This window comes from Eimeria necatrix, genomic scaffold (assembly GCF_000499385.1).
Source record: "Eimeria necatrix Houghton genomic scaffold, Enh_scaff95, whole genome shotgun sequence".
Lineage (NCBI taxonomy): Eukaryota > Apicomplexa > Conoidasida > Eucoccidiorida > Eimeriidae > Eimeria > Eimeria necatrix.
The window spans coordinates 5622-32500 of NW_013651798.1; the positions used below are offsets into that span (position 1 = coordinate 5622).

A 26879-nucleotide genomic window follows, 5' to 3' on the forward strand; every position below is an offset into this window, starting at 1 on the left:
CTGAGGCTTGACTTGGCTCTGCTGCTGCCTCAGGTAGGGGCAGCCAGCTGCTGCGGCTAGAGGCATCTGTGGCTAGCTGCAGCAGCTAGCTGCGGCAGCTAGCTGCAGCAGCTAGCCACGGCTACAGAAATGCTTTGTGGGCGGATAATTCAGAAGAGAAAACAGATGCGTTTGCGGGACAAAGAAGGTGCCCTTTGTCTAGACCTTAAACCCTAATTCAGAGACGCTTGACCCTTAACCCTAAGCCCTAAACCCTAAACCCTAAACCCTAAAGTGACTTGAGCCTCTAACCTTTGAGCCATAAACCCCACACGCTATCCCCTAAACCCCAAAGCGTATGCCCTAGCCCCTAAACCCTAAATCCTGGGGCATAAGCCCTAGACCCTGCGCCGCAGGGCCTAAACCCTAAACCCTAAACCCTAAACCCTAATCTCTGGCGCATGCTGCGGCAAAGTGTAGTGAGCCTCTTTATGCCTCTTTGCTGCTGCTAGAGGCCCCTAGCAGCAGCAGCAAAGAGGATTGTAAAGACTTCAAATGGCTGGCGAATTAAAAATAAATAAAGGGAAATTAATTTATTTAAATTAATCATTAAAAAACAAATAAACAAAGCGGGGGCTCTCTGCCCGTGGGCGCAGCAGCAGCAGGTGACCTCACTGCTGCTGCGCACTAAACGGCGGAGGCGCTGCTGCTGCTGCTGCAGCAGCAAGGGGAGAAATAAAGCATTTAAAACTTAAAAGAAATTGAAATAAATTAAAATAAATTAAACTAAACTAAATGAATTTGTAAAAAAGGCAAAAAAGACCGCCTTTGGTCAGTGCGCTCACCCGGTAGCAGTGCCAGTCAGCTCGCAGGGCGCAGCGGGGTGTGAGGGCTTATTTTGAGCCTGTCTTCTTCAAATCTGCTTTGAAAATTAAATATAAGTTTAAATAAACCACAAAAATGAATTAATTGAGTTAAATTTATCCTTTTTAGGTTCATTTTGCTTCAAATCCCGCTACTGGCTGCAGCAGCGGGCGGCTGCAGCGGGCCGCCACTGTACGTACACCAGCGGCCCGTCGTGCGGTGTTTGCCGGACCTTTCAATTAGATTCCACTTTCTGTTTATTATTTAATCTATTTTTGTCTTTCTAGTTTGTTTTTTGAGGGGTTTAGAGGCTTATTTGGCTCCTGACACCCTCCCCATTCGCTGCGCGGCTCACCCCGCTTGGGGTGTATGAACAGCCTGCCGCCGGACCACTACGCCGGCGCTCAGCTGCTGCTGCCTCGCGCTGTCTTCTTTCTTCATTTTTATTATTTTCTGGGAATTAAAAAGACCAAAAAAGTCAAATTAAGTTCAATTCTGGCGTCTCAGCGCCCCTGGATCTCGGGCGGGCCCCCGCTCCTCGCCTTCTTCCCTCGCAAACCCTAAACCCTAAACCCTAAACCCTAAACCGCCGCCGCCCCGCCACCATGGGCAACCTCGAGACTGCGCTGACAGCCGAGTCCCCCGGGGCCCCCCCTGCAGCCCCTGGGGGCCCCCAGTGCCCCTCGAAAGAGGGGGCCCCCGGAGGAGGCGCAGCAGCAGCAGCAGGGGCCCCCCGGGCGCCAGGGGCCCCCGGGCTTCTGCAGAAGCTGCATGCGGGCCCCAGCGGCCACGCGAGGGCCCCCAGCAGCACGCCGCCGCTGCCGCTGCACACAGCAGCAACAAGTGTACCCCTTTCTGTTCAAGAAATAGAAAGTGAGACAGACGTGGGGGCCCCCAGCCCCAGCCCCGAGGAGAAAAGGGCCTCTTGGGGGCCCCCCTCGTACCCTGCGGACCTGGAGCTGCTGTGTCCCACGCCTTACCAGAGCCTGTCTGTGGATCCGGGGGCCCCCGGGGCCCCCGGGGGCCCCCTGGGGGCCCCCCTGGGGGCCCCCCTGGGGGGCCCCCCGGGGGGCCCCCTGGAGGGCCCCCTGGGGGGCCCCCTGGGGGCCCCCTGCAGCGCCTCCGGCAAACAGCACCTGGACTGCTTCCGAGAAGCTGTGGGGAAGGCCCTGGAGGTGGGGGGCCCCCTGAGTCCGCAGTGCCCCCATCTTGCTGCTGCAGCAAAACGAAGACAGTCTTTAATTCCTCCTTCTTTAATTGCTCTTGATGACTTAATCAAATCCAGCATGGGGGGCCCCCCAGTACCCGGCCTCCACACAAACAGTCCCGCAGCTTCTCCCGCCCACTACCGGCTCCCCAGGGCCCCCAACGCTTCGCCTGCGGAGGCCCCGGCAAGCCCCGTGGGGGCCCCCCGGGGGGCCCCCCAGGGGGCCCCCCTGGGGGCCCCCCGGGGGGCCCCCTGCGGGGCCCCCCGAGGGGGCCCCCAAGAGGGCCTCCCCGGGGGCCCCTCGTGCCCCGCAGCTCCAACTGCGACTGCTGCGCAAGAGGGACCTTGGGGTGGAGGCCCTCACCAGCTGGCTGTCCCCAGCAGCAGCAGCAGCAGCAGCAGCAGCAGCAGCAGCAGCAGCAGCAGCAGCAGCAGCAGCAGCAGCAGAGCCAGAGCAGCAGCAGCAGCAGCAGCAGCAGCAGCAGCAGCAGCAGCAGCAGCAGCAGCAGCAGCAGCAGCAGCATGGTGAACGCAAAGATGCAGGAGGAGACACTTCGCGCCGCGTCGGAAGACACGCGAGAGCAGACGAGAGACAGCACTGCAGAGGAGGCGGGGCTGCTGTGCAGCAGCAGCAGCAGCAGCAGCAGCAGCAGCAGCAGCAGCAGCACGAAGCACTGCGCGCTGCAGGCCCTGAAGCAGCTGTCTCCGCGTCTCCACGAATGCTCCGAGGTCATTGCGCGGACTTTGCTGCTTCAAGGAGTTTCCAGGGGCCTCCCCCTTGGGGGCCCCCCAGGGGGGCCCCCCGGGGGACCCCCCGGGGGCCCCCTGGGGGCCCCCCAGGGGGCCACGCCCCAGCTGGAGGGTACAGACAGCCTGGGGGCCGTGTCTGCTGCACTTAAGCAGCTGCAACTCTCAATTGACAATTTTACTTTTGTTCTTTCTGCATGCGAAGGGCGGCTGCTGTCTGCTGCAGCAGGGGGCCCCCTGGAGGCCCCGGGGGGGGCCCCCTCGGGGGCCCCCCTGGGGGCCCCCCTGCGGAGGGGGCCCCCAGACTTCGGGGGGCCCCCCGAGGCGGCGGGCAAGAGCTGGGGGGCCCCCAGCAGCAGCAACACCACTAGGGCCCAAATGGGGTCTCCCTCAGCAGCAGCAAAAGCCCGAGATGATGAGGGGCCCCTCTCTCCTGTCTTTTATTTAAGCAGAGAGGCCTCAACCCCTGCTTCCCGTACCCTCCTCTCGGGGGGCCCCCCGGGGGCCCCCTCTGCAGCACTGGGGGCCCCCCCTGTGGCCAGCAGCAGCGCCACGCAGCAGCAGTTTGCTGTCGCCACTTCCACGGGGGCCCCCAGGGGCCCCTCCGAGCGAACTGTGGGGGGCCCCTCAGGGGTCTTCTCCGGGGCCTTCTCAAGGGGCCCCTCGGGGGGCCCCTCGGGAGCCCCCTCCTGGGGCCCCTCCAGCGGGGACTCCAGGGGTACTAGCGGGGTAGTCTGCGCTGCAGAGCCTCGGGGGGCCCCGGGGGCCCCAGAGGCCCCCGGGGCCCCGGGGGCCCCCGGGGCCCCGGGGGCCCCCGGGGCCCCCGGGGGCCTCGGGGGCCTCGGGGGCCCCGGGGCCCCCTGGGGGTCTGAAACAACTGTGGGGCCCAGCGAGAAGAGAAAAGGAGACAGAAGAAGAAGCGGGGCGAGGGCCCTGAGCTGGGCTCGAGAGCGTTTTATGGGGATTGTCCATCACCCTAGAAAAGCAATTAATTTAAATGTGAAAGAATGAAAAAAGAAGAAGGCGCGCAGCCGGAGGTGTACGTACACCCCAGCGGGCGCTGGGGTGTACGTACACCCCGCGCAGCCCAGGCTGTGGGGCCCCGAAGACATCGGCATTTATATTTTGTGGTTTTTGGAGATTAAAGTGTCCTTTGAAAGCGCTTTTTTTTCTCCAGACATTCTCCTGAAATAGAGCTTTTCAGGAAATGCATTTTAATGCTTTTTCCGCTTTTTTTGCCTCCGTTTTCGCCTCTTTTCCTCCAAATGCCTTTATTGCATGCGCTGGATTTGTTTGTTTTTAAGTGCCCTTTGCATGCGCTCTGTTCATTTCATCTTTTCAAGTTTGCACTTTAACTCTTTATTACTTTTGTACATCATTTATAACATATACTTATATCAGTATATATAATATATACAATATATATAATATATATAAATAATATATAATATAAATAATAATATATAAAATATATATAATATATACAACATATATAGTATATTTATAGTATACATATATTCATATATATATATAGATATAAGTATTATTTATTATAGATAAATAATGTTATTTATTGGTGCTTGCTGTGTGTACCCACTAGCATATATCTGCATATAATTATATATTTATATATTTCGAAATGTTTATCCATTTGTGCATTAATGCTTAAAATGCATTTTCTAAATTGTTATTTATTTCACAAATAGATTTGTTCTTTGCTTGTTTCGTATTTTCATTTGCACGCATGCAAAATGCATGCAATTAATTGCATGCATGCAATTAACTGCATGCATGCAATTAGTTGCATGCATGCAAAATGCATTAATGGCGGAACTGGCGGAGGCAGTTTGGGCTTGGCTGTGGTGCTTCAGGTGTATGTACACCTCAGCTGATGCAGCCAGCCGTTTCTTCAAAGCCCCTTTTTTGTCTTTTTATCATTTTTGTCTTTTATCATTTTTGTCTTTTTATCTTTTTTGTCTTTTTATCTTTTTTTGTCTTTTGGGGCCCCCATTGCCTCCTTTTGTTTCTTCTTTTGTCTCCAGTTCTCGCTTTTTGTCTCTTTTATTCTTTATCTTTTTTGTCTTTATTTTCCTCTTTTTGTTTTTTATTTTTATTTCTTTTTGTCTTTTTTTGTTTTCTTTTCCTCGCTTTCTAGGGGGAGGAAAAGCCTCTTCGCGGCTGGCCCCGCGTGCCTCCTTTTATCTCTTTTAGTTTTATTTTTTTTATTATTTTTTTTCTCTTTTTATTTTCTTTTTATTTCCAAACAAAAGCAGCTTTTCCACAAACCTGCTGCTCCCTTTAATGTCACAAAACTGCTGTCTTCTTTGCCCCCAGCAGCAGCTCCAAGGGGGCCCCCCTGCCTTTTCCCAGAGGGTACTTATGGGCCTCTGGGGCCCCTTAGGGGGCCCCTGTGGGGGCCCCTTGAGGGCCCCTGTGAAGGGGCCCCTGTGGGGAGTTATGTGGAGGCCCCTGTGGGGGCCCCTGCAAGGGGGCCCCTGTGGGGTTTATTTGGGGGTCTTTGGGGGGCCCTCCTTAAGCCTTGCCTTTTTGGGGGCCCCCGGGGTTCTACTGAGGGCCCTTTGGGGGCCCCGGGGGCCCTATTGAGGGCCCTTTGGGGGCCCCTCTGCATGCGTTTTGGGGCTTGCTCGGAGGGGCCCCCAGGGGGCCCCCGCTGCGCCTCTGTTGCCATCTAGAAGTACCATCTGGCCTCAAGGGGCCCCATGGGGGCGCCTTGCGCAGCTCTTAAGGCCCCTCAGGGCCTCCTTAGGGTTTGGGGGGGCCCCCTGGGGGCCCCTTAGGGGGGCCCCTTGAGGGGGCCCCCTGGGGGCCCCCCTAAACCCGGGTTTGTTCAGAGGGTCTTTTTGGGGGCCCCACAGCTCGCGTGAGCTGTCTAGACACCTGAGTTGCTGTCTGTGGTCCCTTTTGGCTTTTCATTTTTCTAAAAACAAAAAAGTAGAATTTTGTCTTCAAGTGCAGCAGCGCTGTGTATGTACTATTATATTAATACTTGTACATATATTTATCTTTGCTTACAAATAAAAACTAATATAAACATAAGTACCAATGTCAATATTAATATCAATATTAATATTAATATTAATAGTAATAGTAGTACTAATATTAATATTAGCATTAATATTTACATTAACATTAATATTAGTGTCAATATGAATATTAGTATTCATATTAATGTTATTAATATTAATAACTATATTTATATTTATATTTATATTTATATTTATATTTATATTTATATTCATATCAATTTGTACCAGAAGGAAGAAATACAGCTGCGCTTAAGAGCACACGCAGCTGTACGTACACCCCAAGAGTGACTTTTGGCTGTAAGTACTTTTAAACCGATTTTACTTTTTAATTGTTTTTATTTATTATTATTTTGGTGTTACTTCTAATTAAATTCCATTTATTAAATCGATTTTACTCTTTAATTGTTTTTATTATTATTTTTGTGTTATTTCTAAATAAATTCCTTTTACTAAATCGCTTTTGCCTTTTTATTGTTTTTATTTATTATTATAGTTATTATTATTTCAAATTAAATTCCATTTTTAAAATCGATTTTACCTTTTTTATTTATTATTATCTTTAATTTTATTTCTAAATAAATTCCATTTAATAATAACATTCGCTTATTACTGCCTGCCAGTGGATTGCATGCATATAAAGAAATGCATGCAACAAAAGAATAAAGTGGAAATAAATATAAAGTAAACACAGCGTCAAATAAAACAGCATTGACAGATAAATAAATAAATAAACAAAAATAAATAAATACAAATAAATAAATAAATAAATAAAATAAATACATATATATTTAACTAATTCCCACCAACTCTACGGGGTATTTGCTAACATATGCATTTATTGAATTATAAAAAAATAATTAAAAAGACACACAAGTGCAAATTAGAGCAGGAGTGAATATAAACATTATTGGATTAAATTCCTGATTTTCAAGTAATATGTGGAAGTGTAGATTGTTTGGATTAAAGTATATAAATATATTTTACTTACTATTTATATATATATATATATGCATGTATATATTTATACAAATATGTAGTGTGGAATGTTTGGATTAAAGAATATATATATATTTTACTTACCATATATATAGATATACACATATATATGTATGTATATATTTACATAAATATGCAGTGGGGATTCTTTGGATTAAAGAGTGTTAATATATTTTAATTAGTATTTATATGTAAATACATATATATATGTATATATATTTTTATATAAATGTGTATATATATATATATATATGTGTGCATATGTATATATATATGTATATATATACATATATATATATACATCTATATATATATATATATACATCTATATATATATATATGTATATACGTAAATATATATACTTATACATAGATATATATACATATATATATGAATACACATATATAAATAGATATATACATAGACATACATATATGTATATTTAGTCTAAAAGATAACTTTGGGCCATTTTACTTATAAAATATACTTGTTGATTTATGTAGACTTTAAATGGCCCAGAAGGACAAAAAGCAAAAAATAAAAATATTATTCTCAATAAATAAACTCTATAGTGCCCTCTAGATGCAAATGAAATAAAAATATATTTTCATTTTTCATTTTTAAATCGAATGCGGCGGCAAACAAAGAGAAGGTTCTGCTGAGGTGTACAGACACCGCGGAGCTGCGCACGCAGGGGCTGCTGCGCCTTTTCAGGGAAACACTTTTAAAAAGATTTATAAAATATAAATAAAATGATTTTTTTGTTTCTAAATATACTTTTGCAATCATAGAAAAGTATATATATATACATATATGTAAATATATATATATATATAATGAGATAAGTAGGGCATCAGTTAGAGCTACACGGAGCACCTGCTGCTGCTGCTGCTGCTGCTGATTCTGATTCTGCGCTAAGAAAACTACTCAACAGATCTACACCGCTAACTCACTAGGGTTTAGGGTTTAGGGTTTAGGGTTTAGGGTTTAGGGTTTAGGGTTTAGGGTTTAGGTGTGTACACAGGACCAGTGTCCTCTGCATTCGCGATCCCGCGATGTAAGCAAAACGAACTTCCCCTGGAACAGCAGCAGCAGCTGCTACTGCTGCTGCCGCTGCTCTTGCTGCCCTTGCTGCTGTCGGCCCCCGCTGCTGCTGCTGCTGCTGCTGCTGCTGCTGCTGCTCTCCCCGGGCCTCCGTGCTGCTGCTGCCTGCGCAGCAGCCTCCGCTGCCGTATCAGCCGCCGCTTCTGCTGCTGCTGCTGCCACTCCCCCCTTGCTGCTGCTGCTGCTCCCACCCCCCCCCTTGCCACCGCTGCTGCTGCTGCTGCTGCTGCTGCTGCTGCTGCTGCTGCTGCTGCAGGGGTTTGGCCGCGTGCCGCACCACCACCCCCGCGGACTTCTGCGGCGCTCCTCCAGCAGCCTCGACAGAGGCAGCAGCAGCAGATTGGGCGAAGCATTTTGTGGCCGTGAGCGCTCAATTTGTGTCTCTTTTTTGATCTTTTTTGATCTTTTTTGATCTTTTTGGATCTTTTTTTGGACCTTTTTGGATTCCTTTTTGTCTCCTTTTTAGTCTCTCTTTGTCTCCCTTTTAATCGATCCTTTTTCTCCTTTTTATCTTTTTATTTTCTCCTTTTTGGCTTCCTTGAATGCTCTCTTTGGTTTCTTTTTTTCATCTTTTTTGTCTTTTTTCTGCATTTTTTGCCTTTTTTGTTTCTTTTATCCTTTTGTTTTGTCTCCTTTGTTTCCTTTTTGCTTCTCCTATTTTCTCTTTTGTGTCTTTTGTTTATTTCCCTTCTCCTCCTCCGCTTCTTTTTGCTTCCTCTCTCTCCCTGATCTCCCTAAGCAGCAGCAGCAGCAGAAGCAGCAGCAGCAGCAGCAGCAGCAGCAGCGGCAGCAGCAGCAGCAGGAAAGTGCGAGCGGCTGGCAGTTTGTTTGGCTGCGGCTGTTGCCTTTGCTGCTCAGGGCACGGGCCCTGCGGGTGTCTGCCAAGCGGCGCTGCTGCTGCTGCTGCTGCTGCTGCTGCTGCTGCAGGCTCGAAAGAACTTGCTGCGCTGCAGCAGCGAGTTGCTTCTTTGGAAGCAAGTGAAAGATCTCTTCTTACTGACATCCGCCACAAAGAGGCTCTTGTCCAGGCCTCTGTCGAAGCAGCAAAAGGCAGCGGCAACGAACTCAAAAGTCTCCTCAGGCAAGCCAACTCCCGCTGCTGCTGCTGCTGCTGCTGCTGCTGCTGCTGCTGCTGCTGCTGCTGGGGATGGGCGTCTTGCTGATGGTGGTGGTGGTGCTGGTGGTGAGGGGGTCGTGCTGCTGCTGCTGCTGCTGCTGCTGATGCTGCTGCTGCTGCTGCTGCTGCTCAAGTGGCTTGAGAGGCCCCTTGGGGCCCCAAACGAGGGCAAAGGCCGTAAAAGCGCCTGGGGCCCCCAGGGGCTTTTAGCTGCTGCTGCTGCTGCTCTTGCTGCTGCTGCTGCTGCTGCTGCTGCCCCCGGGGGCCCTCCGGGGTTCCCGAGAGTTGTTTGAAAGGCCATTAGGGTACTCTGCAGGCTCCAACGGTTCCTAGGGGGCCCCTGGGGGCCCCCTGGGGGCCCCCTGGGGGCCCCCTGGGGGGCCCCAAAGATTCTTCAAGAGAATTAGAAGTTTGTGTGGGGCTGAGGGTTTGGCTGCTGCTGCAGAGAGCTGAGGGAGCTGCAGCAGCAATGCTCTGAACAAACAGCAGAAATAGCCAGCCTTAAGGGGGAGCTGGCCGTCTGCAGAAGGAGGCAAGACAAACCCTAAACCCTAAACCCTAAACCCTAAACCCTAAACCCTAGACCTCACCGCCACAGCCCACTGCGGCCGCCAGAGCAGCGGCCACTCCCAAACGCCTCTTGCTGCCACTGCTGTTGCCCCTGTTGCCCCTGCTGCTGCTGCTGCTGCTGCTGCTGCTGCTGCTGCTTCTGCTGCTGCTGCTGCTGCTGCTGCACAAACCCTAAACCCTAAACCCTAAACCCTAAACCCTAAACCCTAAAGAGTGTTTCGGCTCGAGATGCAGCACACCTTCAGCCAACTCCCTAAACCCTCGCAGCAGCTGCTGCTGCTGCGACGGCGTAGAGGGTTTGCTGCGGGTGTCCATAATGAGTTCCAGCAACAGCAGCAGCAGCAGCAGCAAAATCAGTAGCATTACTACCACTACCAGGACAGGCAGCAGCAGGAGCAATAGCCGCAGCAGCAGCAGCAGCAGCAGCAGCAGCCTAATAGCCACTGGGTTTGTTGCGCACGTGGCTATGGCTGCAGCTCTCATTACCAGCAGCAGCAACAGCAGTCTCAGCAGCAGCAGCCACAGCATCAGCAACCGCAGCAGCAGCAGCAGCAGCAAGCGCAGCAACAGCAGTAACAGCAGCAGCAGCAGCAAACGCAGCAACAGCAGCAGCAGCAGCAAGCGCAGCAGCAGCAGTAACAGCAGCAGCAGCAAGCGCAGCAACAGCAGCAACAGCAGCAACAGCAGCAGCAGCAGCAGCAGCAGCAGCAGCAGCAGCGGCTGCGTGTGTGTGCGTGCAGGTGAGGGTGTCGCAGCTGAAGTCCGAAAAGGCCGAAGGCGAACTGGAGCAGCAGCGGCTGCGGCAAGCAGCAGCAGCAGCAAATCAAGAAGCAGAAAGTTTGCGGCTGCAGCTGCATGCAAAGGAAGCAGAAGCAGAAACCCTCAAGAGGGACTGCCACAGACACAAGCAGCAGCTACAAAACGAACTCGCAGTCCGCCACAAACCCCAAACCCTAAACCCTAAACCCTAAACCCTAAACCCTAAACCCTAAACCCTAAACCCCAAACCCTAAACCCTCCCTAAACTCAAAACCCTTAGTCCTGCACTCTAGGTTAAAGCGCTTGCTTTGTCTCTCTCTTTTCCTCCTTGATGCGTCCCAAACCTAAACCCTAAACCCTAAACCCTAAACCCTAAACCCTAAGCACAGAATTAAAACTTTTTAACCTTTCAACAAGAAATATAGAATAGCGCTCCCTGTGCAGATGGCTGGTAGCAGATGTCCCGCGACTCCGTTTCCGGGTCCCCATTTGAGGGTTTAGGGTTTAGGGTTTAGGAGTTAGGGTTTAGGGTTTAGGGTTTAGGAGTTAGGGTTTAGGGTTTAGGGTTTGGGGCGCGCAGGCGCGGGAGTCGCAGAAGGCGGAGTGCCAGCGGCTGTCGCAGGCGCTAGAAGGGATGCAGGAAGAAGCAGCAGAAACTCGAAGGTCTTTAACTGCAGCAGCAGCAGCAGCAGCAGCAGATTGGGAAGCTCGGCTGCGCTCGCTGCAGCAGCAAGCAGCGCAGCAGCAAGAAGACACCCTCAGAATGGCAGCAGATGAGAGACGCAGGGCCCTGGAGGCCCTCAGGCGAGTCCCTAAACCCTAAACCCTAAACCCTAAACCCTAAACCCTAAACTGTGGGGCCCCTCAGACCCTTATGTCTACAGAGGCAGCAGCAGTTAGGGCCCCGCTTCATTCTTTTGCATGCAAATGGCACCTTAGGGTTTAGGGATTAGGGTTTAGGGTTTAAGGTCTAGGCTCTTGGGTTAAGGGTTTAGGGTTTAGGGTTTAAGGTCTGGGCTCTTGGGTTAAGGGTTTATGTTTCGGGTCTGGAGTCTGGGCCCTCGGAATCAGGGTCTAGGGTTTCGGGCCTAGGGTTTAGGGTTTCGGGCGTGGGGTTTAGGGTTTAGGGTTTAGGGTTTAGGGTTTAGGGATTGGAGTTTAGTCTTAGGGGTTTAGGGTTTGGGTTTAGGGTTCAGGGTTTCGGATTTCGGGTCTAGGGTTTAGGGTTTAGGGCTTAAGGTTTAGGGTCTAGGGTTTAGGGTTTAGGGTTTAGGGTTTAGGGTTTAGGGTTTAGGGTTTGTGGGATCTCAGGGAGGAGTTGCGCGTTGCGCACGGCCAGGAGACGGAGCTGCTGCAGCAGCGGCTGCTGCAGCGGGAAGAAGAAGCAGCAAAACAAAGAAGACAATCTGAGTCTTTAATTAAAAGACTCGAAGAAACTGCTGCCACTTTAGGAAGAGTAAAAGCACTTTCCAGAAAAGACAAAATGCAAATCGGAGTGAGTCTTCGGGTGTACGTACACCCCGCAGCCCCAGCTGTACAGACACCTCGCGCCTAGGGTTTAGGGTTTAGGGTTTAGGGTTTGGGGTTTGGGGGGAGGACTTGGAGTCCGCGCCTAGGGTTTAGGGTTTGGGGTTTGGGGCTTGGGGGGGAGGGTTTGGAGTTTAGGGGATGGGGTTTAGGGTTTGGGGCTTGCGGTTGGGGGTTTAGGGTTTGGGGTTTGGGGTTGGGGGTTTAGGGTTTAGGGTTTACGGCTTGGGTTTCTTTGCACTTTCGCTTCATTCATTTACCATTTAAATGCATTTTGCAAAGAAAAATAAAATAAAATAAAATAAAATAAAAAAAACAAAATACAATATAACATAATACAGTATAATATAATATAATATAATATAATACAATATAATATAATATAATATAATATAATATAATGTAATATAATATGATGTAATATAATATAATATAATATAATATAATATGATACAATATAATATAATATAATATAACATAATATAATATAATATAATATAATATAATAAAGTAAAATCAAATAAGATTAAATAAACTAAAACAAATCTAACAATAATAATAATAGGAATAAATAAATGCTAAAAGGATATTTTTTGAATTGCTGCAGCACAGATGCATGCATGCGCAAGTCTGCTGCAATATTGTCTTTTAGAGAAACTGCAAATTTGCATGCATGCAAAAGCCCCCAGAGCAAATAAAAGGTGTTTTGCATGCATGCATGCATGCATGCATGCAAAAGCCCCAAATGCAAAAAAAGTGTTTTTGCATGCATGCATGCGTGCCAGAAGCGGATTTATTTATTCTTTGTTTGTCTTCACGACCTGCTGCATGCACTCCTTGCAAAAGCCCTGCATGCACATTGCATGCACACTGCATGCACATTGCATGCACATTGCATGCGCACTGCATGCACATTGCATGCACATTGCATGCGCATGCAAAGTGGGGCCCCACAAATGGCACTTTTGGGGCTTTTGCTTTTGGGCTGCAGCATGAGCTTCAGTGTCTTTACACTTGGCAGCAAAAGTTGAAAATGGATTTTTGGAATTTGTTTGACTTGCATGCAGATAAATAAAGTAAAATAAAAGAATAAAGAATAAATGAAACAAACTGCAACAAATAAATATAATTAACGCGAAAAAAGAATTATTAAATTTGCACTTGAGAACGAAACGCATGCAGCAGAGTGTACGTACACCTCGCAGGTGTACGTACACCGCACGGGCCTCACTGATTTGCAATTTGACTTCGAGTTAAAATCTTTTTCGAAAAATAAAAAATATTTATTTTCAGACATTTGCATTTTACATTAAATGCTGCTTTTCGCTAAAGTTGGAGTTGCACACCCGTGAGGAGCCGCCAGGCCCTCAAACCCTAAACCCTAAACCCTAAACCCTAAACCCTAGCTGCGAGGGCGCGCAGGAACTCGAGGGCCGCCTGCAAGGCTCGCTGGAAGAGCAAAGCTGCCAGCAGCAGCGGCTGTCTGAGCTGCAGCAGCAGCTGTCGCTGCTGCAGCAGGAAAAGGGGGCTTTGGCCAGCGAAGCAGAAGCAGCAGCACATCGGCAGCAGCAGCAGCAGCAGCAAATGGAAGAAACCCGAAGGGCCCTTGAAGAAAGCCAAACCCTAGCGAGGGCTTTGGCCCGCGAGAAGGAAACCCTCCACCACAGGCTCAGCCACCTCCAGATCGAACACACAAAAGTAAACCCTAAACCCTAAACCCTAAACCCTAAACCCTAAACCCTAGGGCCTACTGGCCCTTTGGCCTTTGGCCCAAAGCCGTTGGGCGCGACTACCGCGGGGATGGCTTGCTGCGCAGCAGGGGCTAGGGTTTGGCCGTGTGTGTGTTTAGGGTTTAGGGTTTAGGGTTTAGGGTTTAGGGTTTAGGGTTTAGGGTTTAGGGTTTGTTTTTTGGTGGCTAGTATACACGATTTCTGGTTTCGGGCTTAGGGCTTGTGTAAAGGGCGCCTACCTAGGGTTTAGAGTCTAGGGTTTAGAGTTTAGGGTTTAGGGTTTAGGGTTTAGGGTTTAGGGTTTAGGGTTCAGGGTGCACTTTTCGGGTTTTACATTTCTAGTGTTCAGTCAAGCGCTTAGCATTTACCCCGTGTAGCATCACTGTTCGGTGTCCGCGCTAGGGTTTAGGGTTTAGGGTTTAGGGTTTAGGGTTTAGGGTTTAGGGTTTAGGGTTTAGGGTTTGGAGTGCAGGCGTCTGAGGAGTGCGGGCGCGTGCGTTGCCGGCTGCTGGAGCTGTGGCGGTGCTGCTGCCTGTGCAGCGCAGCAGCAGCAGCAGCAGCAGCAGCAGCAAAAGGAAGAGAAGCAGAAATGGAATTTGAAACAAATAGAACTTTTTCTTTTCTTTTAAATTCTTCTTTGCCAGAACTTCGCCAGGCCGTCGAAGGCGCCTTCGAACGCGCCTGCAGAGACAGGGAGCAGCAGTGCAAAGCCAGGTCAAACCCTAAACCCTAACCCCTAAACCCTAAACCCTAAACCCTAAACCCTAAACCCTAAACCCTAGGCCCTCGGACCTACGCGCTAAACCCTAAACCCTAAACCCTAAACCCTATGGTGCTACGGGCCAGTGAGTTCAAGAGGGTCTGCAGAGTGCCATGGGTCGACATTTGCAGATGCAGGGTTGAGGGGAGAGGGTTTAGGGTTTAGGGTTGGGATTAGGGTTTAGGGTTTAGGGTTTAGCGCTTAGAGTTTATTTGCCTTTCGCAGATTCGACGAGCAACTGCGCATTCTGGAAGAGTGGGCTGCACTTGCTGATCCTCCCGAACCACTTTTGGTAGCAGCAGGAGCAGCAGCAGCAGAAGCAGCAGCAGCAGCCGCAGCAGCAGCTGCAGCAGCAGCTGCAGCAGCAGCGCCAGCAGCAGCTGCTGCTGCAGAATAATAATCGCTGCATTTGCTGCGCTTGAGACTGTGACTCTAGTTCCATTTGCCAGCAGCAGCAGCAGCAGCAGCAGCAGCAGCAGCAGCAGCAGCAGCAGCAGCAGCAGCAGCTGTGCGTCTGTGTCTTCAGCACGAAGTTATCTTTAGAAGCTCATCTTGCTGCTCGGGAGGAAGAGCTGGAAACCTCCAAGGGACTTCTTAGAAGGCTTGAAGCGAAGGCAGCAGACGCTGAAGTGCGCTGCTGCTGCTGCTGCTGCTGCTGCTGCTGCTGCTTGTGCTGCTGCTGCTGCTGCTGCTGCTGCTGCTGCTGCTGCTGCTGTTCTTCTAGCGCTGAAGTGCCCTGCTGCTGCTGCTGCCGATGTTCTTGTAGTTGTTGTTGCTGCTGCTTTTAATGCTGCTGTCTTTGTTGTTCTTCTTGTTGCTGCTCCTTCTGCTGCTGCTGCGCTGGTGCTGCTGGTGCTTTTTCAGCAGCAGCTGCTGCTGCTGTCTGTGCTCTTCTCACTGCTGATGCTGCTGCGCTTGCTGCTGCATGTGTAGCTGTAATTGCTGCTGCGTTCGCCGTTGCTGCTGAAGGTCCGGCGATTGCTCGTGCTGCTGGCGCCTGACTTGCTGCTGCTGCTGCTGCTGCTTCTGCTGCTGCTGCTGCTGCTGCTGCTGCTGCTTCGGATGTAGTTGGTGCCTCTGCTGTTTTTCTCTGTGTCGCTCCCGCTGCTGCTTTTTTACTGCTGCTGCTGCTAGAGTATGCGCTGTGTCTGCTGCTGCTGCTGCTGCTGCTGCTTTTGTTGCTTATGTACCTGCTGCTGCTGTCCATAGGTAGGTTCTTGCTGCTGCTGCTCACGCGTTTGCTGCTGCTGCATAAGTTGCCGCTGCATTTGCTTCTGCTGCTGAGCTTCGCAGAAGCAAAATGCGCTGGAGAGGGCAGAGCAGCAGCAGCTGCAGCAGCAGCTGCAGCAGCAGCTGCAGCAGGAGAGGCGGCAGCACGAGAACGACATGCTGGAAGCAAAGTCTCTTGCTGCTGCTGAGAGGCAGCAGCTGGAGACTCGACTCAGAGAAGACTACAAATCAAGGCAAGCAAACTGCTGCTGCTGCTGCTGCTGCTGCTGCCGCTGCTGCTGCTGCTGCTGCTGCTGCTGCAAGGAGAGCAGAAGCAAAACGTCGAAGGACAGCAGCAGAAGGAAGAGAAGCACGGAGGAGACAAATAGACAAAGACACAAATGAAAAAAAACAAAAGAGACAAAAAGAGATAAAAGAAATAAAATATAATAAAAAGAAAAAAAAGAAAAAGAGATACAGAAAAGACATGCACAGCTCAGCTGCTGCTCCTAGGGTTTAGGGTTTTCAAACTCAGATATGGGCATCTCAGCCTCCTAGGGTTTAGGGTTTTCAAACTCAGATATGGGCATCTCAGCCATATTTGCTGCTGCTGCTGCTGCTGCTGCTGCTGCTGCTACTTTTGCTGCTGCGTTTGTTGCTGCTGCTTTTGTCGCTGCTGCCGCTGCATCTTCTGCTGCTGCTTTTGTTGTCGCGGCTGCTCCTCCTGCTGCTGCATTTGCTGCTGCTGCTGCCGCCGCATTTATTGCTGTCGTTATTGTTGTTGCTGCTGCTCTTGCTGCTGCTGCTGCTGCTGTTGCTGCTGCTGCTGCTGACAGAACTGACCGGCTGCGGCGTGAGACGGAAACGGAGGCGCGGCGGCTGCGGCAGCAGCTGAGAGACACCGAAGAGAAATATGCACATGACTCGCACATGCTGAGGTGAGCAGCAGCAGCAGCAGCTGCTGCTGCTGCTGCTGCAGCAGCAGCAGCAACAGCAGCAGCAGCAGCGGAAAACAGCGGCAGCAACGCGCATGGTTGCTTTGCTGGCGCCTGAGTTCACTAGCTTTAAATTTCTGCTGCTCGTGGAGCTCCGTCGCTGCCCTGCTGCTGCTGCTGCTGCCTTGCTGCTGCTGCTGCTGCCTTGCTGCTGCTGCTGCTGCCTTGCTGCTGCTGCTGCTGCCTTGCTGCTGCTGCTCTCTGTCTGCATTCGTCTGTCTCGACTCTATTCGTTTCTGTTTTGCCTCGACTATGATGACTCACTTGTTTTTAAGCATGCCTTGTTGGATTTTATTTATTTGCTTATATTTTATTTATTTATTTATTTATTTATTTATTTATTTATTTATTTATTTATTTATTTTCTATCATTCATTTCTCCTCTCTTATTTCAGAATTTGTTTATTTGCTGCTCATGCACCAAATGCTGCTTTTCTTTTCCCGCTGTCTTCGTCTTTCCTCTTGTCTCCTTCTAGTCTTACTCGCTTTCTTTCCTTTGCAGCAGCAGCAGCAGCAGCTGCTGCTGCTACAACAGCAGCAGCAGCTGCTGCTGCTACTGCTGCTGCTGCTGCTCCTTTTCCCGTATCTCCTGCTGCCGGCCGTCGCCGCCGGGGCCGCCTGCACAGCGAGGCGGAGCCCCAGCAGCTCACGCTCCCCCCCTGCTCTGCTGCTGCTGCTGCTGCTGCTGCTGCTGCTGCTGCTGCTGCTGCTGCTGCTGCAGGTCACGTGCTGCAGCAGCGCAGCAAGAAGCCGGGACGCTGCGGGCTGAAGTGCAGCAGCTGTGCGAAGAAGTCGAGGGGCTGCAGCTCGAGAAGCAAAGACTCCACGAGGCCATTGCCAGCGTCGAGAGCGACAGCAGGGCCATCCACGGAATCTTCAGAAGACACATGCAGGTGCTGCAGCAGCAGCAGCAGCAGCAGTAGCAGCAGCAGCAGCAGTAGCAGCAGCAGCAGCAGCAGTAGCAGCAGCAGCAGCAGTAGCAGCAGCAGCAAAGAAGCGGCAGCAGCAGCAGATGAGGCGATAGCAGCGGCAGCGAAGCAGCAGCAGCAGTAGCAGCTAAAGCAGTAGCAGCAGTAGAAGTAGCAGCAGCAGCAGCAGCAGCAGCAGCAGCAGCACCACTGAGCACAGCAGAAGACTGCGTGTGTCTTGGTGGTTTGTTTGCTTCAAAAGGATCCAAAGAAACAGCTTTTGAGTCAAATAAATAATTTGAATTGGATTTAAATGTTTTTAAACATTTGATTCAAATACTAAATGCTTCGAAGCAGCAGCAAAGAAACTGCAGCAAGCAGCAGCAGCAGCAGCAACAGCAGCAAAAGGAGACGCTTTTGAAATGGCTCCTTTTGCTGCGGCGCAGGCAGAAGGGGTTTCTCCCACGGGCACCACGGCGAGGGACTTGGGTCTCCTTTCGAGCAGCAGCAAACCCTAAACCCTAAACCCTAAACCCTAAACCCTTTCCGAGGGATACAAAGAGCTGCTGCTCTTCTGGAGGGAGCCGGAGACAACAGCTGCGTCCTGAACTGAAGTGTACAGACACCCTAGAGTCCCTTTCCTTGAGTTGCTGCTAGTCGGCTGCTGCTGCTGCTGCTGCTGCTGCTGCTTTTGCTGCTGCTGCTGCTGCCGTTGCTGCTGCTGCTGCCAGGGCAGCAGCAGCGCGTGGGCGGCGCGATGCCTAAAAATGGAAGCCCCGCTGCAGTGCTGCTGCAATGCGCTGCAGCAGAAGCTCTTGTCGCAGCAGCTGTTGCTTCAGCAGCAGCAGCAGCTGTTGCTGCAGCAGCAGCAGCTGCTGCTGCAGCAGCAGCTGCTGCTGCAGATAGGGACTCTAGTGAGAAACACTCTGACTCTTATTCTTTGTTTGGGAACGTCTGTAGCTGTCTTTTTGTCTCCAAAACAAAAACAAGGAAAAGAGAAACAAATAGTGGCCGAGCCGCTAAACCCTAAACCCTAAACCCTAAACCCTAGGCCCGCCTCCCCTGGAGCGAGCGGCTCTTCAGACAAAGACCGACTCAAATTGAAACTCTTAAAATGCCAAAACGACAAAGTGGAAAGCGGAAAAAAAAGAAAATGCAAAAGGCCACAGACCCCGCAGAAGCCGCTTTCGGTGCAACTGACCTGTACGTACACCCCAAATCTGCTGCGGTGTACGTACACCTAAAACTAACGGGGGTGTACATACACCCCAAATGCACTGGGGTGTACATACACCCCAAGTTTACTGGGGTGTACATACACCCGAAATTCACTGGGGTGTACATACACCCCAGATTGACTGGGGTGTACATACACCCCAAGTTCACTGGGGTGTACATACACCCCAAATTCACTGAGGTGTACGTACACCCCAAGTTCACTGGGGTGTACGTACACCCCAAATTTACTGGGGTGTACATACACCCTAAAAACACTGTACATACACCCCAAATTCACTGTACATACACCCCAAATTCAAGTACACTCCAAACACACTGGGGTGTACATACACCCCAGATCGACTGGGGTGCACATACACTTTAAATCTTGGAGTGTACATACACCTCAAATCCACTGGGGTGCACATACAGCCCGAATGCACTTGGGTGTACAGACACTTCAAATTCACGTTTACACAAACTTCAAATCCACTGGGGTGTACATACACCGCAAGTCCTCTGGGGTGTACATACACTTGAAACTGCAGGGGTGTAAACAGACACCTGAAGAGAACTGAGGTGTACATACACCCCGCGAATTGGCTGGAGCTCATTCAGCTTCCGCGAGTGTCCGTACACCTCAAGTCGCTTGGGGCGTCCGCACAGCTTAACTTGCTGCTGCTGTTGCTGCTGCTGCTGCTGCTGCTGCTGCTGCTGCTGGTGCGGTGTACGTACACCTGCGAGGTGCCTGTACACCTCAGCGCCTGCGTCGGGGTGTACGTACACCGGAGAGGAGGGCTAGTTCGGGGTGTCTGGACAGACGATGAGGGGGGGCTGGAGTTTGGCGAGTTGACTTTCCAAATATTTAAATTTATCTTTTTTGACTCCCACAACTTTCGGAGGAAGTTTGAGAGCTCCTGCTGCTGCTTCTGCTGCCAGCTGTACGTACAGCTGGTGGCTGTCCCGCAGCTCCTGGCGCCTCGGCGGCGTCGGCACTGTAAAGACAGTCGGCGCTGCAGCAGCGCTGCTGCTGCTGCTGCTGCTGCTGCAGTCTGCTGCGTCGGCGGAGCGCAGCAGGGCCGCTGCGTAGCTGCTGCTTTCTCCCGCTGCTGCTGCTGCTGCTGCTGCTGCTGCTGCGGTGTACGTACGGCAGTCCGGGCCCCGGTCCAGCCCAGGCCGCCGCCGCCGCCGGTGCTCCCAAAGTGTGGGGGGAGGAGCAGCTGCAGCAAAAGGAGACGCAGCGCAGCAGCGAGCGTCAGCAGCAAAACAAGCAGCAGCAGCAGCAGCAGAAGTAGCAGCAGCAGCAGCAGAAGTAGCAGCAGCAGCAGCAGTAGTAGCAGAAGCCGCCCCGGGAAGCAAAGACGCAGAGCGGCAGCAACGCTGCAAGCGCCAGGCACCCACCAGCAGCAGCAGCAACAGCAACACAAACAGCACCAGAAGCAGCAGCAGCAACAGCAGCAACAGCAGCAGCATCAGCAGCAGCAGCAGCAGCAGCAGCAGGCTGACGCTGGGGCTGGGTGAGCTCTTTGCAGATGTCGTGGAGCAAACCCTCGCGGGGCAAAGCGCGGGTTTCCAAACCCCTGCCCGAAACCCTAATATAGCGACTCCAGTCTTCTTTGCGAACTGCCAGTCTTCTTTCTTGTTTTTCTTTTGCTTCTTCTCTCTCCAAAGAAAAACGCAAGTAAGGCAGCAAGTAACCCCCCCGCAAACCCTCCTTCCACCTGCCAACAACGCACAAACCCTAAACCCTAAACCCTAAACCCTAAACCCTAAACCCTTAGTCCTGAACCCTAAACCCTAAACCCTAAACCCTTAGTCCTGAACCCTAAGCCATAAACCCTAAACCCGCGCTCCGAAGTGCCACCCCGCAAGCGCCGCCCAGGGACGCCCCAAACATCTGAAACAGTAAACTCTAAACCCTAAACCCTAAACCCTAAACCCTAAACCCTAAACCTTCATTCCACGCGCGTGCCCAGACAAGGAACGCCCAAGCAAAGCCTAAACCCTAAACCCTAAACATTCCTTTCACCACCTGCTCGCCCAGCTTGAACACTCCCCACACTAAACCCTAAACCCTAAACCCTAAACCCTAAACCCTAAACCCTGGACTCTGAGGCTGGAGGGTCTCACTTTTCAACAGGGTTTGTGGTTCGAGAGCTGTAGGGGACAAGAGGAGGCTGCGGGCAGCCCCTGCTGCTGCTGCTGCTGCGGGCAAAGGACCTCGCAGTTGCTGCTGCGCTCTCGGGGGACGTCGCTGCTGCTGCTGGGGCCTCCAGCACTATGACTGGCTGCTGCTGCTGCTGCTGCTGCTGCTGCTGCTGCTGCTGCCCAGGTAACCCCAGGCAGCACTGAGCCAAACGGGGGCACTGCCTCCGTTCTCTGTGCTGCGGCTCTCTGCCATCTAGCAGCCACTTCTTAGGTGCAGCAGCAGCAAGTCTTGCCTGCCGCAGCAGCCTCGCCTTGGCTGCGTCCCCGTCTGCTGCTGCTGCTGCTGCTGCTGCTGCTTCCTCCTGCTGCTCGTCCTGCTGCAGCCACTGCTTTATATCTGCTTCAAAAACAGCATCAAATGGAGAGTCCAGCATTGCAAAGATGGCGTCGACAGCAGCAGCAGTTGCTTCCTCTCCGCCGCCGCAGCAGCCGGGCGGCCCCTGCTGCTGCTGCTGCTGCTGCTGCTTCTGCTGCTGCTGCTGCTGCTGCTGCCGACGCCGCTCCTGCTGCACACACTTGTACGCGTTTGGCTGGAAAGAACATTCTTCTAAAGATGCCATCAATTTGCTGCACCTGTCATCGGGGACATATCTGCTGCAGAACTGTCGAAAAATCGCCATGGGGTCTGTGGGCAGCAGCTCGTGCTGCTGCTGCTGCTGCTGCTGCTGCTGCTGCAGCTGCTGCTGCAGCTGCTGCTGCCGCTTTTTGAGGTAGCGGGGCGGGAGTCGGGTTGATTTCGGGGTGGAAGGTGCAGTCCTCTGCCTCTCTGAGCTCCTTGAGGGAAAGCTGCTGCTGCTGCTGCTGCTGCTGCTGCTGCCGCTTGCGAACAAATCTGCTGATAATGGCATCAAAGCGAGTCCAGCGTTTTGCTGCTGCTCTTTGGGTCTCCTCGAAGCAGCAAGTGGGGTCTCCGCAGGGGGGGAGGGAGCGGGTGCGGCGACGGGCGGTTTGCTGCTGCTGCTGCTGCAGCAGCAGCAGCTGCTGCTGCTGCTGCTGCTGCTGCAGCTTGCGGGCGAAGGCCTCGACGTGGGGCTTGGGGATTGCTGCTGCTGCTCGCGGGTCCACTGCAGCAGCAGCTTGTCTGCAGCAGCGGCTGAGCTTGTCTCTGTAAGCATCTATCTCGGGAATGCCAAAAGCTTGCTGCAGCAGCTGCATGCAAAGAGACACAAAAAGAGACTTGGGGACAAACAAGTGAGGTGCTGCTGAAGCATCTGCTGCTTCTTTGTCTCCGTCGAGCATAACTGCGCGTCCGCTTTCTCTTGCGAGGCGTCGGAAGAGCTGCGCGGCTTGCTGCTGCTGCTGCTGCTGCTGCTGCTGCTGCTGCAGCGGCGTCTGCAGCGCTTCGCCCGCCTCCTCCGCGCGCCCGGCAGCAGCAGCAGCAGCAGCAGCAGCAGCTGAAGTCCCAATTTTGACGGGGCCCTCTTTTGTGGGGTTTTGCGCATGCAGCTGCAGCAAAGGGTCCAGCTGCGGGGGCAGCCAGGGGCCCCCGTCTGCTGCTGCTGCTGCGTCGCTGCTGCAGCAGCAAACCGCCTGCTGCACCAGCGCAGGCACCACCGCCTGCAGGAAGCGCCGCTCGTGCTGCTGCAGCGCAGCAGCAACTGCATGCAAACAAAACAAATCAGCAACTTCTTCTTGCTGCGGGTCCAGCTTCTCCCACAGCTCCAGCAGCCGCTGCTGTCGATACACCCGAATCATTTGCTGCGACTTTGCGCACAGCTGCGGTGTATGCGCATACACCGGAATGCACTGCCGGGCCTCCCCACAGTGCCGCCGCCTGCAGCAGCTCCCAGCTGACCACTGGTCACCTGCTGCTGCTGCTGCTGCTGCTGCTGCTGCTGCGGGGCCTCCCCTGGGGGCCCCCTCCAGTCCGGAGCAGGTTGGCTTCGGCCGCGGCAGCGGCAAGGACGGGGGGCCCCCAGGGTACGGGGCCCCGCCGCCGCGGCGCGCTGCAGCAGCAGCAGCAGGCCCTGCTGCTGCTGCTGCTGCTGGCGACGCTGATGGCCCACCGGTGCTCTTGACTCCATGCCCAGCGGCGGACAAGCGAGGCAGCCGGCTGGGGGCTGGACGGTCGCTGCGCTGCTGCTGCTGCTGCTGCTGCTGCTGCTGCTGCTGCTGCTGCTGCTGCTTTGGAGCGGCCGCGGCCGCCGGCGACGGCGCGGCGCCCGGGGGCTCCATGCTGCGCGTCCAGGGCCTCTGCGAGGGACTTTTTGGAGAAGTTTTCGGCTTTTCTTTTGCAATTTTGGAAATAAAAAAGAAAGAAAAGGGGAAAAAGGCAAAAGGGGAGGAGCGGCGGCGCTGGGCGCCGCGGCCGACGCCCGATGAGCCTCGCGGCTGCCGCGGCAGTGAGTGGACCTTCGGCTGCGGCGGGCGTTCTCCTGCTGCAGTTAAAGGACAAAAGGACTTTAAATAGAAGAAAATAAAGAAATTAAAAGCCTCTTAATTGGTGCAAAGAAGGAGCTTAAAGGCGCACAAACAAGATCCGCCACAGAGGCGGCAGCGCTGGTCATGGGGGCCCCGGCGAGCCGCTGCAGCGGCTGGGCGCTCTCGGAGGCCCCGTTTGCGCTCAGATCGCCCGCTAAATTGCAAATAAAACCCTTTTTTAAATGCTGCTGACAAATTAAATGCATTTTTGCTTCATTTTAACTCAAAAACGCCTCGGATTGCCCACTTTTGGCCGCCGATCGCGAGCCCAGCCCGCTAGCGAACAGGTCCACTCGCGGCCGCCGGGCGGGGCCTTTGCTTTTGCACGCAAACTGAACACAGAAGACTTCCCGAGGGTTTAGGGTTTAGGGTTTAGGGTTTACAGTGCTTTGAAGCCGCCGCTGAGGGGCGCGGGCGTAGCCGCCCGCGGCGAGCAGCACCCCCGGCAGACCAGACACTGCAGGCTTCCTGCTGCAGCAGCAGCAGCCAAAATAAAGCCCGAGGGCCCCTGCTGCAGCAGCAGCCGCAGAAGCAAAACCTTAGGGCTCTCGATGCAGCTGCCTTTGGGCCCTATGGGGCCCCCTGGCTGCTGGGGAGGGGCCCCCGGGGGCCCCTGGGGCCAGGGGGCCCCTAGGGGCCCCCTCCCCCTCCTGGCCTGCTGCAGCAGCGCAGCAGCACTCTCTAGGGTGTGCAGACACTTAAGTAGCGCTGCAGCAGCAATTAATGCCCGCCCAACTCTAGGTACAGCAGCAGCAGCAGCAGCTGCTGCTCACACAGCAGCAGCAGCAGCAGCTTACGCAGCAGCAGCAACGAATGCCAAACGCGCCTGCGCCGTTCGCAGTGCCCAAGTCTAGCTTTTAAAGGGCCCCTAGCAGGACCCTACGAGGGGCCCCCTAGCGGGCCCCCCAGGGGGCCCCCCAGGGGCCCCCCCAGGGGGCCCCCTTGGGGGCCCCCAAAGGCGCCCCCACGGGTGTAGGGGCCCCCTTGGGGGCCCCCATGGGGCCCCCCAAGTGCCTGTTAGTGCCCTCACTTGCCTTGCAAGGGGTCGCAGCAAGGGCCCCCCTGGGGCCCCCTATGGGGGCCCCCAAGGGGCCCCCTAAGGGCCCCCTAAGGAGGCCCCTGGGGGCCCCCTGGGGGCCCCCAGGGGGCCCCTGGCAGTCAGCTGGGGGCCCCCTTTGTGGCGCCTTCGGGGGCTGGGTCTGGGGAGGGGGCGGCGGGGCCCCTGAACTTCAGGTGTAGGGCAGCCAGAGCTCAGTGAGCACCGAGGGGCCCCCCGGGGCCCCCCGCTTCTGCTGCTGCTGCTGCTGCTGCTGCTGCTGCTGCTGCTGCTGCGGCCTGGGGGGCAGGGGGAAGGCGAAGAAGTCGGGGTTTTGCTGCTGGAAATCGGCGAAGGAAAAGGTCTCGGGGGCGAAGTTGAAGGCCTGGGGCCAGCGAAAACGGGTGGGGTTGCTGTAGCTTTCAATAACCACCTTTGTTAAGTGCTGCGCCCCACAGGGCCCCACAGCAGCAGCAGCAGGCTGCAGCAGCTCGCCGCGGGCCAGCACCAGCCCGTGGCTCTCCGCCAGCTCCGCGAAAAAGGTCAGCACCAGCAGCGGCGAGGCCTTCTCCGGGCCCTGAGCAGCAGCAGCAGCAGCAGCAGCAGCAGCAGCAGCAGCAATAGCAGCAGCAGCAGCAGCGTTGGAGCAGCAGCAGCAGCAGCGCCACAAGCGCCAGCACAGCAGCAGCACTGCACGCAGCAGCAGCAGCGCAGGTGCAGCAGCAGCACGGCAGCACCACGGAAACAGCAGCAGCAGCACAGCAGCGGCAGCACAGCAGCAGCAGCAGCAGCGGGGGCTGTGGGGCGCAGCAGGGGCACTCACGCGTTTGTACTGCTCGAGACTTGTCAAGAAGCAGCAGTTTCTTTGAAATTGAATTAATAGCATTTCAAAGGCCCCGGGGCCCCGCGGCAGCGGAGCCACAAACGTTGGCGCGTTCCGCGCGCTGCAGCAGCAGCAGCAGCAGCAGCAGCAGCAGCGCAGCAGCAGCAGCGCAGAAGCAGCGGCAGTGAGAGGCGCTTTGTGGCTGCGGCGGTGCAGACACCCGGGGCCCCACACCCTCTCTCCTGCTGCCAGCTGTACATACACCCCAGCGGCGCAGCAGCAAATCTTGCTGCTGCTCATTTGCTGCTTGCTGCTGCTGCAGCGCTTTCAGGTGTACAGACACCTCACCCGAGCTGTACGTACACCCCAACTCACCAGGGGCCCCCGGGGCCCCCAGGCCGCTCCAAAGGACCCAAAAAAGAAAATAAAATCAAAAGCCACTCAGTTGGCTTTCTCAAGTCTATCTGCTACGCTCAACGCGCAATCCTAGGGTTTAGGGTTTAGGGTTTAGGGTTTAGGGTTTAGGGTTTAGGAGGCGCCCCCGGGCGTTTGGCGCAGTCGGTAGCGCGTGGGTCTCATAATCCCAAGGTCGCGAGTTCGAGCCTCGCAATGCCCACTCTTTAAACAATCCCGGGGGCCCTTTTGGGGGCCCCCGGGGGCCCCCCGGGGGCCCCTTGGGGGCCCCCTAGGGGCCCCCCGGGGCCCCCAGGGGCCCCCCGGGGCCCCCCTTGGGGCCCCCTTTTAAGGGAAGACTCACTTGGGTTCCAAAATGTCGTATTGGGCCTTGGAGAGGACAGCCCCGTGGCGATCGGGGAAAGAAAGAAAATGACTTAGCCAAATTTCTGCAATTCTTTCTTTGGAGTTCTTTTCCAGCAGCGGCAACTTCACAATGTCCTTCAACTTCAGGGGCCCCGGCAGGCTGAAGTACCCTCTTCGGGGGCCCCCCGGGGCCCCCGGGGCCCCCGGGGCCCCCGGGGCCCCCCGCCAGGGGCCCCCCGCCAGGGGCCCCCCAAAGCCGCCAGCACCAGCAGCTCCAGGGGGGCCCCCCGCGGCAGCAAGCGGGGCAATGCCCGGCGCTGCAGGGGGGCCCCCAGGGGCCCCCAGGCTAGGGGGGCCCCCCCAGGCCCCGCAGCCAGCAGCAGCGGGGCTTCGGGACAATGGGGGGCCCCCCAGGGGGCCCCCTGGCCCTCGGACTGGGGAGCGGGGGGGCCCCCAGGGCTGGGGGGGGCCCCACAGCCGCAGCGCAGCAGCAAAAGAGGGGCCCAGGGGGGGGGCCCCCAGCCTTCTGGGGCCCCACATTTGGGCTGGGAAAAGAGCAGCAGCAAAAAGATTCATAAAGTGGCAAAGATCTTTTAAACTCTTAAAAAGGGTTTAGGGTTTAGGGCCCCACGGCCGGGGGGGCCCCCCTCGAGCTTCGAGGCAGCAGCAGCAGCAGCAGCAGCTGCTGCAGCATGAAGCTTTTCTAGATGTACCAAACTGCTGCTCTTGACAAATATAAAGGTCAACAAATATGATGGGGCCCCCCCGGGGGCCCCTGGGGCCCCCTGGGGCCCCCCAGGGGGCCCCAGGGGGCCCCCATGGGGGCCCCTGGGGGCCCCTGCTGCCGCTGCTGCGCTGGGGGCAGCGGGGGCCCCCAGCAAGTGGATGGCTGGC

The 26879-nt window shown here is 54.0% G+C and overlaps 7 protein-coding genes across 7 annotated transcripts; 3 read left to right on the forward strand and 4 right to left on the reverse strand.

Moving 5' to 3' along the window:
- Positions 1–1448: 1448 nt before the first annotated feature.
- Positions 1449–3808, forward strand: ENH_00084270 (hypothetical protein, conserved; the record flags this gene model as incomplete). Its single annotated transcript, XM_013577906.1, has 2 exons — positions 1449–2018; positions 2204–3808. The coding sequence occupies 2 exons, from the start codon at positions 1449–1451 to the stop codon at positions 3806–3808; spliced, it is 2175 nt and encodes a 724-aa protein (XP_013433360.1).
- A 4267-nt stretch (positions 3809–8075) lies between these two features.
- Positions 8076–9363, reverse strand: ENH_00084280 (hypothetical protein; the record flags this gene model as incomplete). Its single annotated transcript, XM_013577907.1, has 2 exons — positions 8076–8248; positions 8943–9363. The coding sequence occupies 2 exons, from the start codon at positions 9361–9363 to the stop codon at positions 8076–8078; spliced, it is 594 nt and encodes a 197-aa protein (XP_013433361.1).
- A 585-nt stretch (positions 9364–9948) lies between these two features.
- Positions 9949–14805, forward strand: ENH_00084290 (hypothetical protein, conserved; the record flags this gene model as incomplete). The annotated part of the gene is made up of 7 exons (XM_013577908.1): positions 9949–10092; positions 10373–10564; positions 10972–11054; positions 11703–11886; positions 13341–13616; positions 14121–14362; positions 14634–14805. 7 exons carry the CDS (start codon positions 9949–9951, stop codon positions 14803–14805), a joined length of 1293 nt encoding a protein of 430 aa, XP_013433362.1.
- Positions 14806–15192: 387 nt separating this feature from the next.
- Positions 15193–15615, reverse strand: ENH_00084300 (hypothetical protein; the record flags this gene model as incomplete). Its single annotated transcript, XM_013577909.1, has 1 exon — positions 15193–15615. The coding sequence occupies one exon, from the start codon at positions 15613–15615 to the stop codon at positions 15193–15195; it is 423 nt and encodes a 140-aa protein (XP_013433363.1).
- A 584-nt stretch (positions 15616–16199) lies between these two features.
- ENH_00084310 (hypothetical protein, conserved) lies at positions 16200–17535 on the forward strand (the record flags this gene model as incomplete). The annotated part of the gene is made up of 2 exons (XM_013577910.1): positions 16200–16555; positions 17334–17535. 2 exons carry the CDS (start codon positions 16200–16202, stop codon positions 17533–17535), a joined length of 558 nt encoding a protein of 185 aa, XP_013433364.1.
- A 3329-nt stretch (positions 17536–20864) lies between these two features.
- On the reverse strand, positions 20865–21489 carry ENH_00084320 (hypothetical protein, conserved; the record flags this gene model as incomplete). Its single annotated transcript, XM_013577911.1, is given in 2 exon segments — positions 20865–21299; positions 21304–21489. Coding segments are annotated over 2 exon segments (621 nt in total).
- A 3107-nt stretch (positions 21490–24596) lies between these two features.
- Positions 24597–26525, reverse strand: ENH_00084330 (hypothetical protein, conserved; the record flags this gene model as incomplete). The annotated part of the gene is made up of 3 exons (XM_013577912.1): positions 24597–24980; positions 25489–25579; positions 25984–26525. 3 exons carry the CDS (start codon positions 26523–26525, stop codon positions 24597–24599), a joined length of 1017 nt encoding a protein of 338 aa, XP_013433366.1.
- Between the last annotated feature and the right edge of the window lie 354 nt (positions 26526–26879).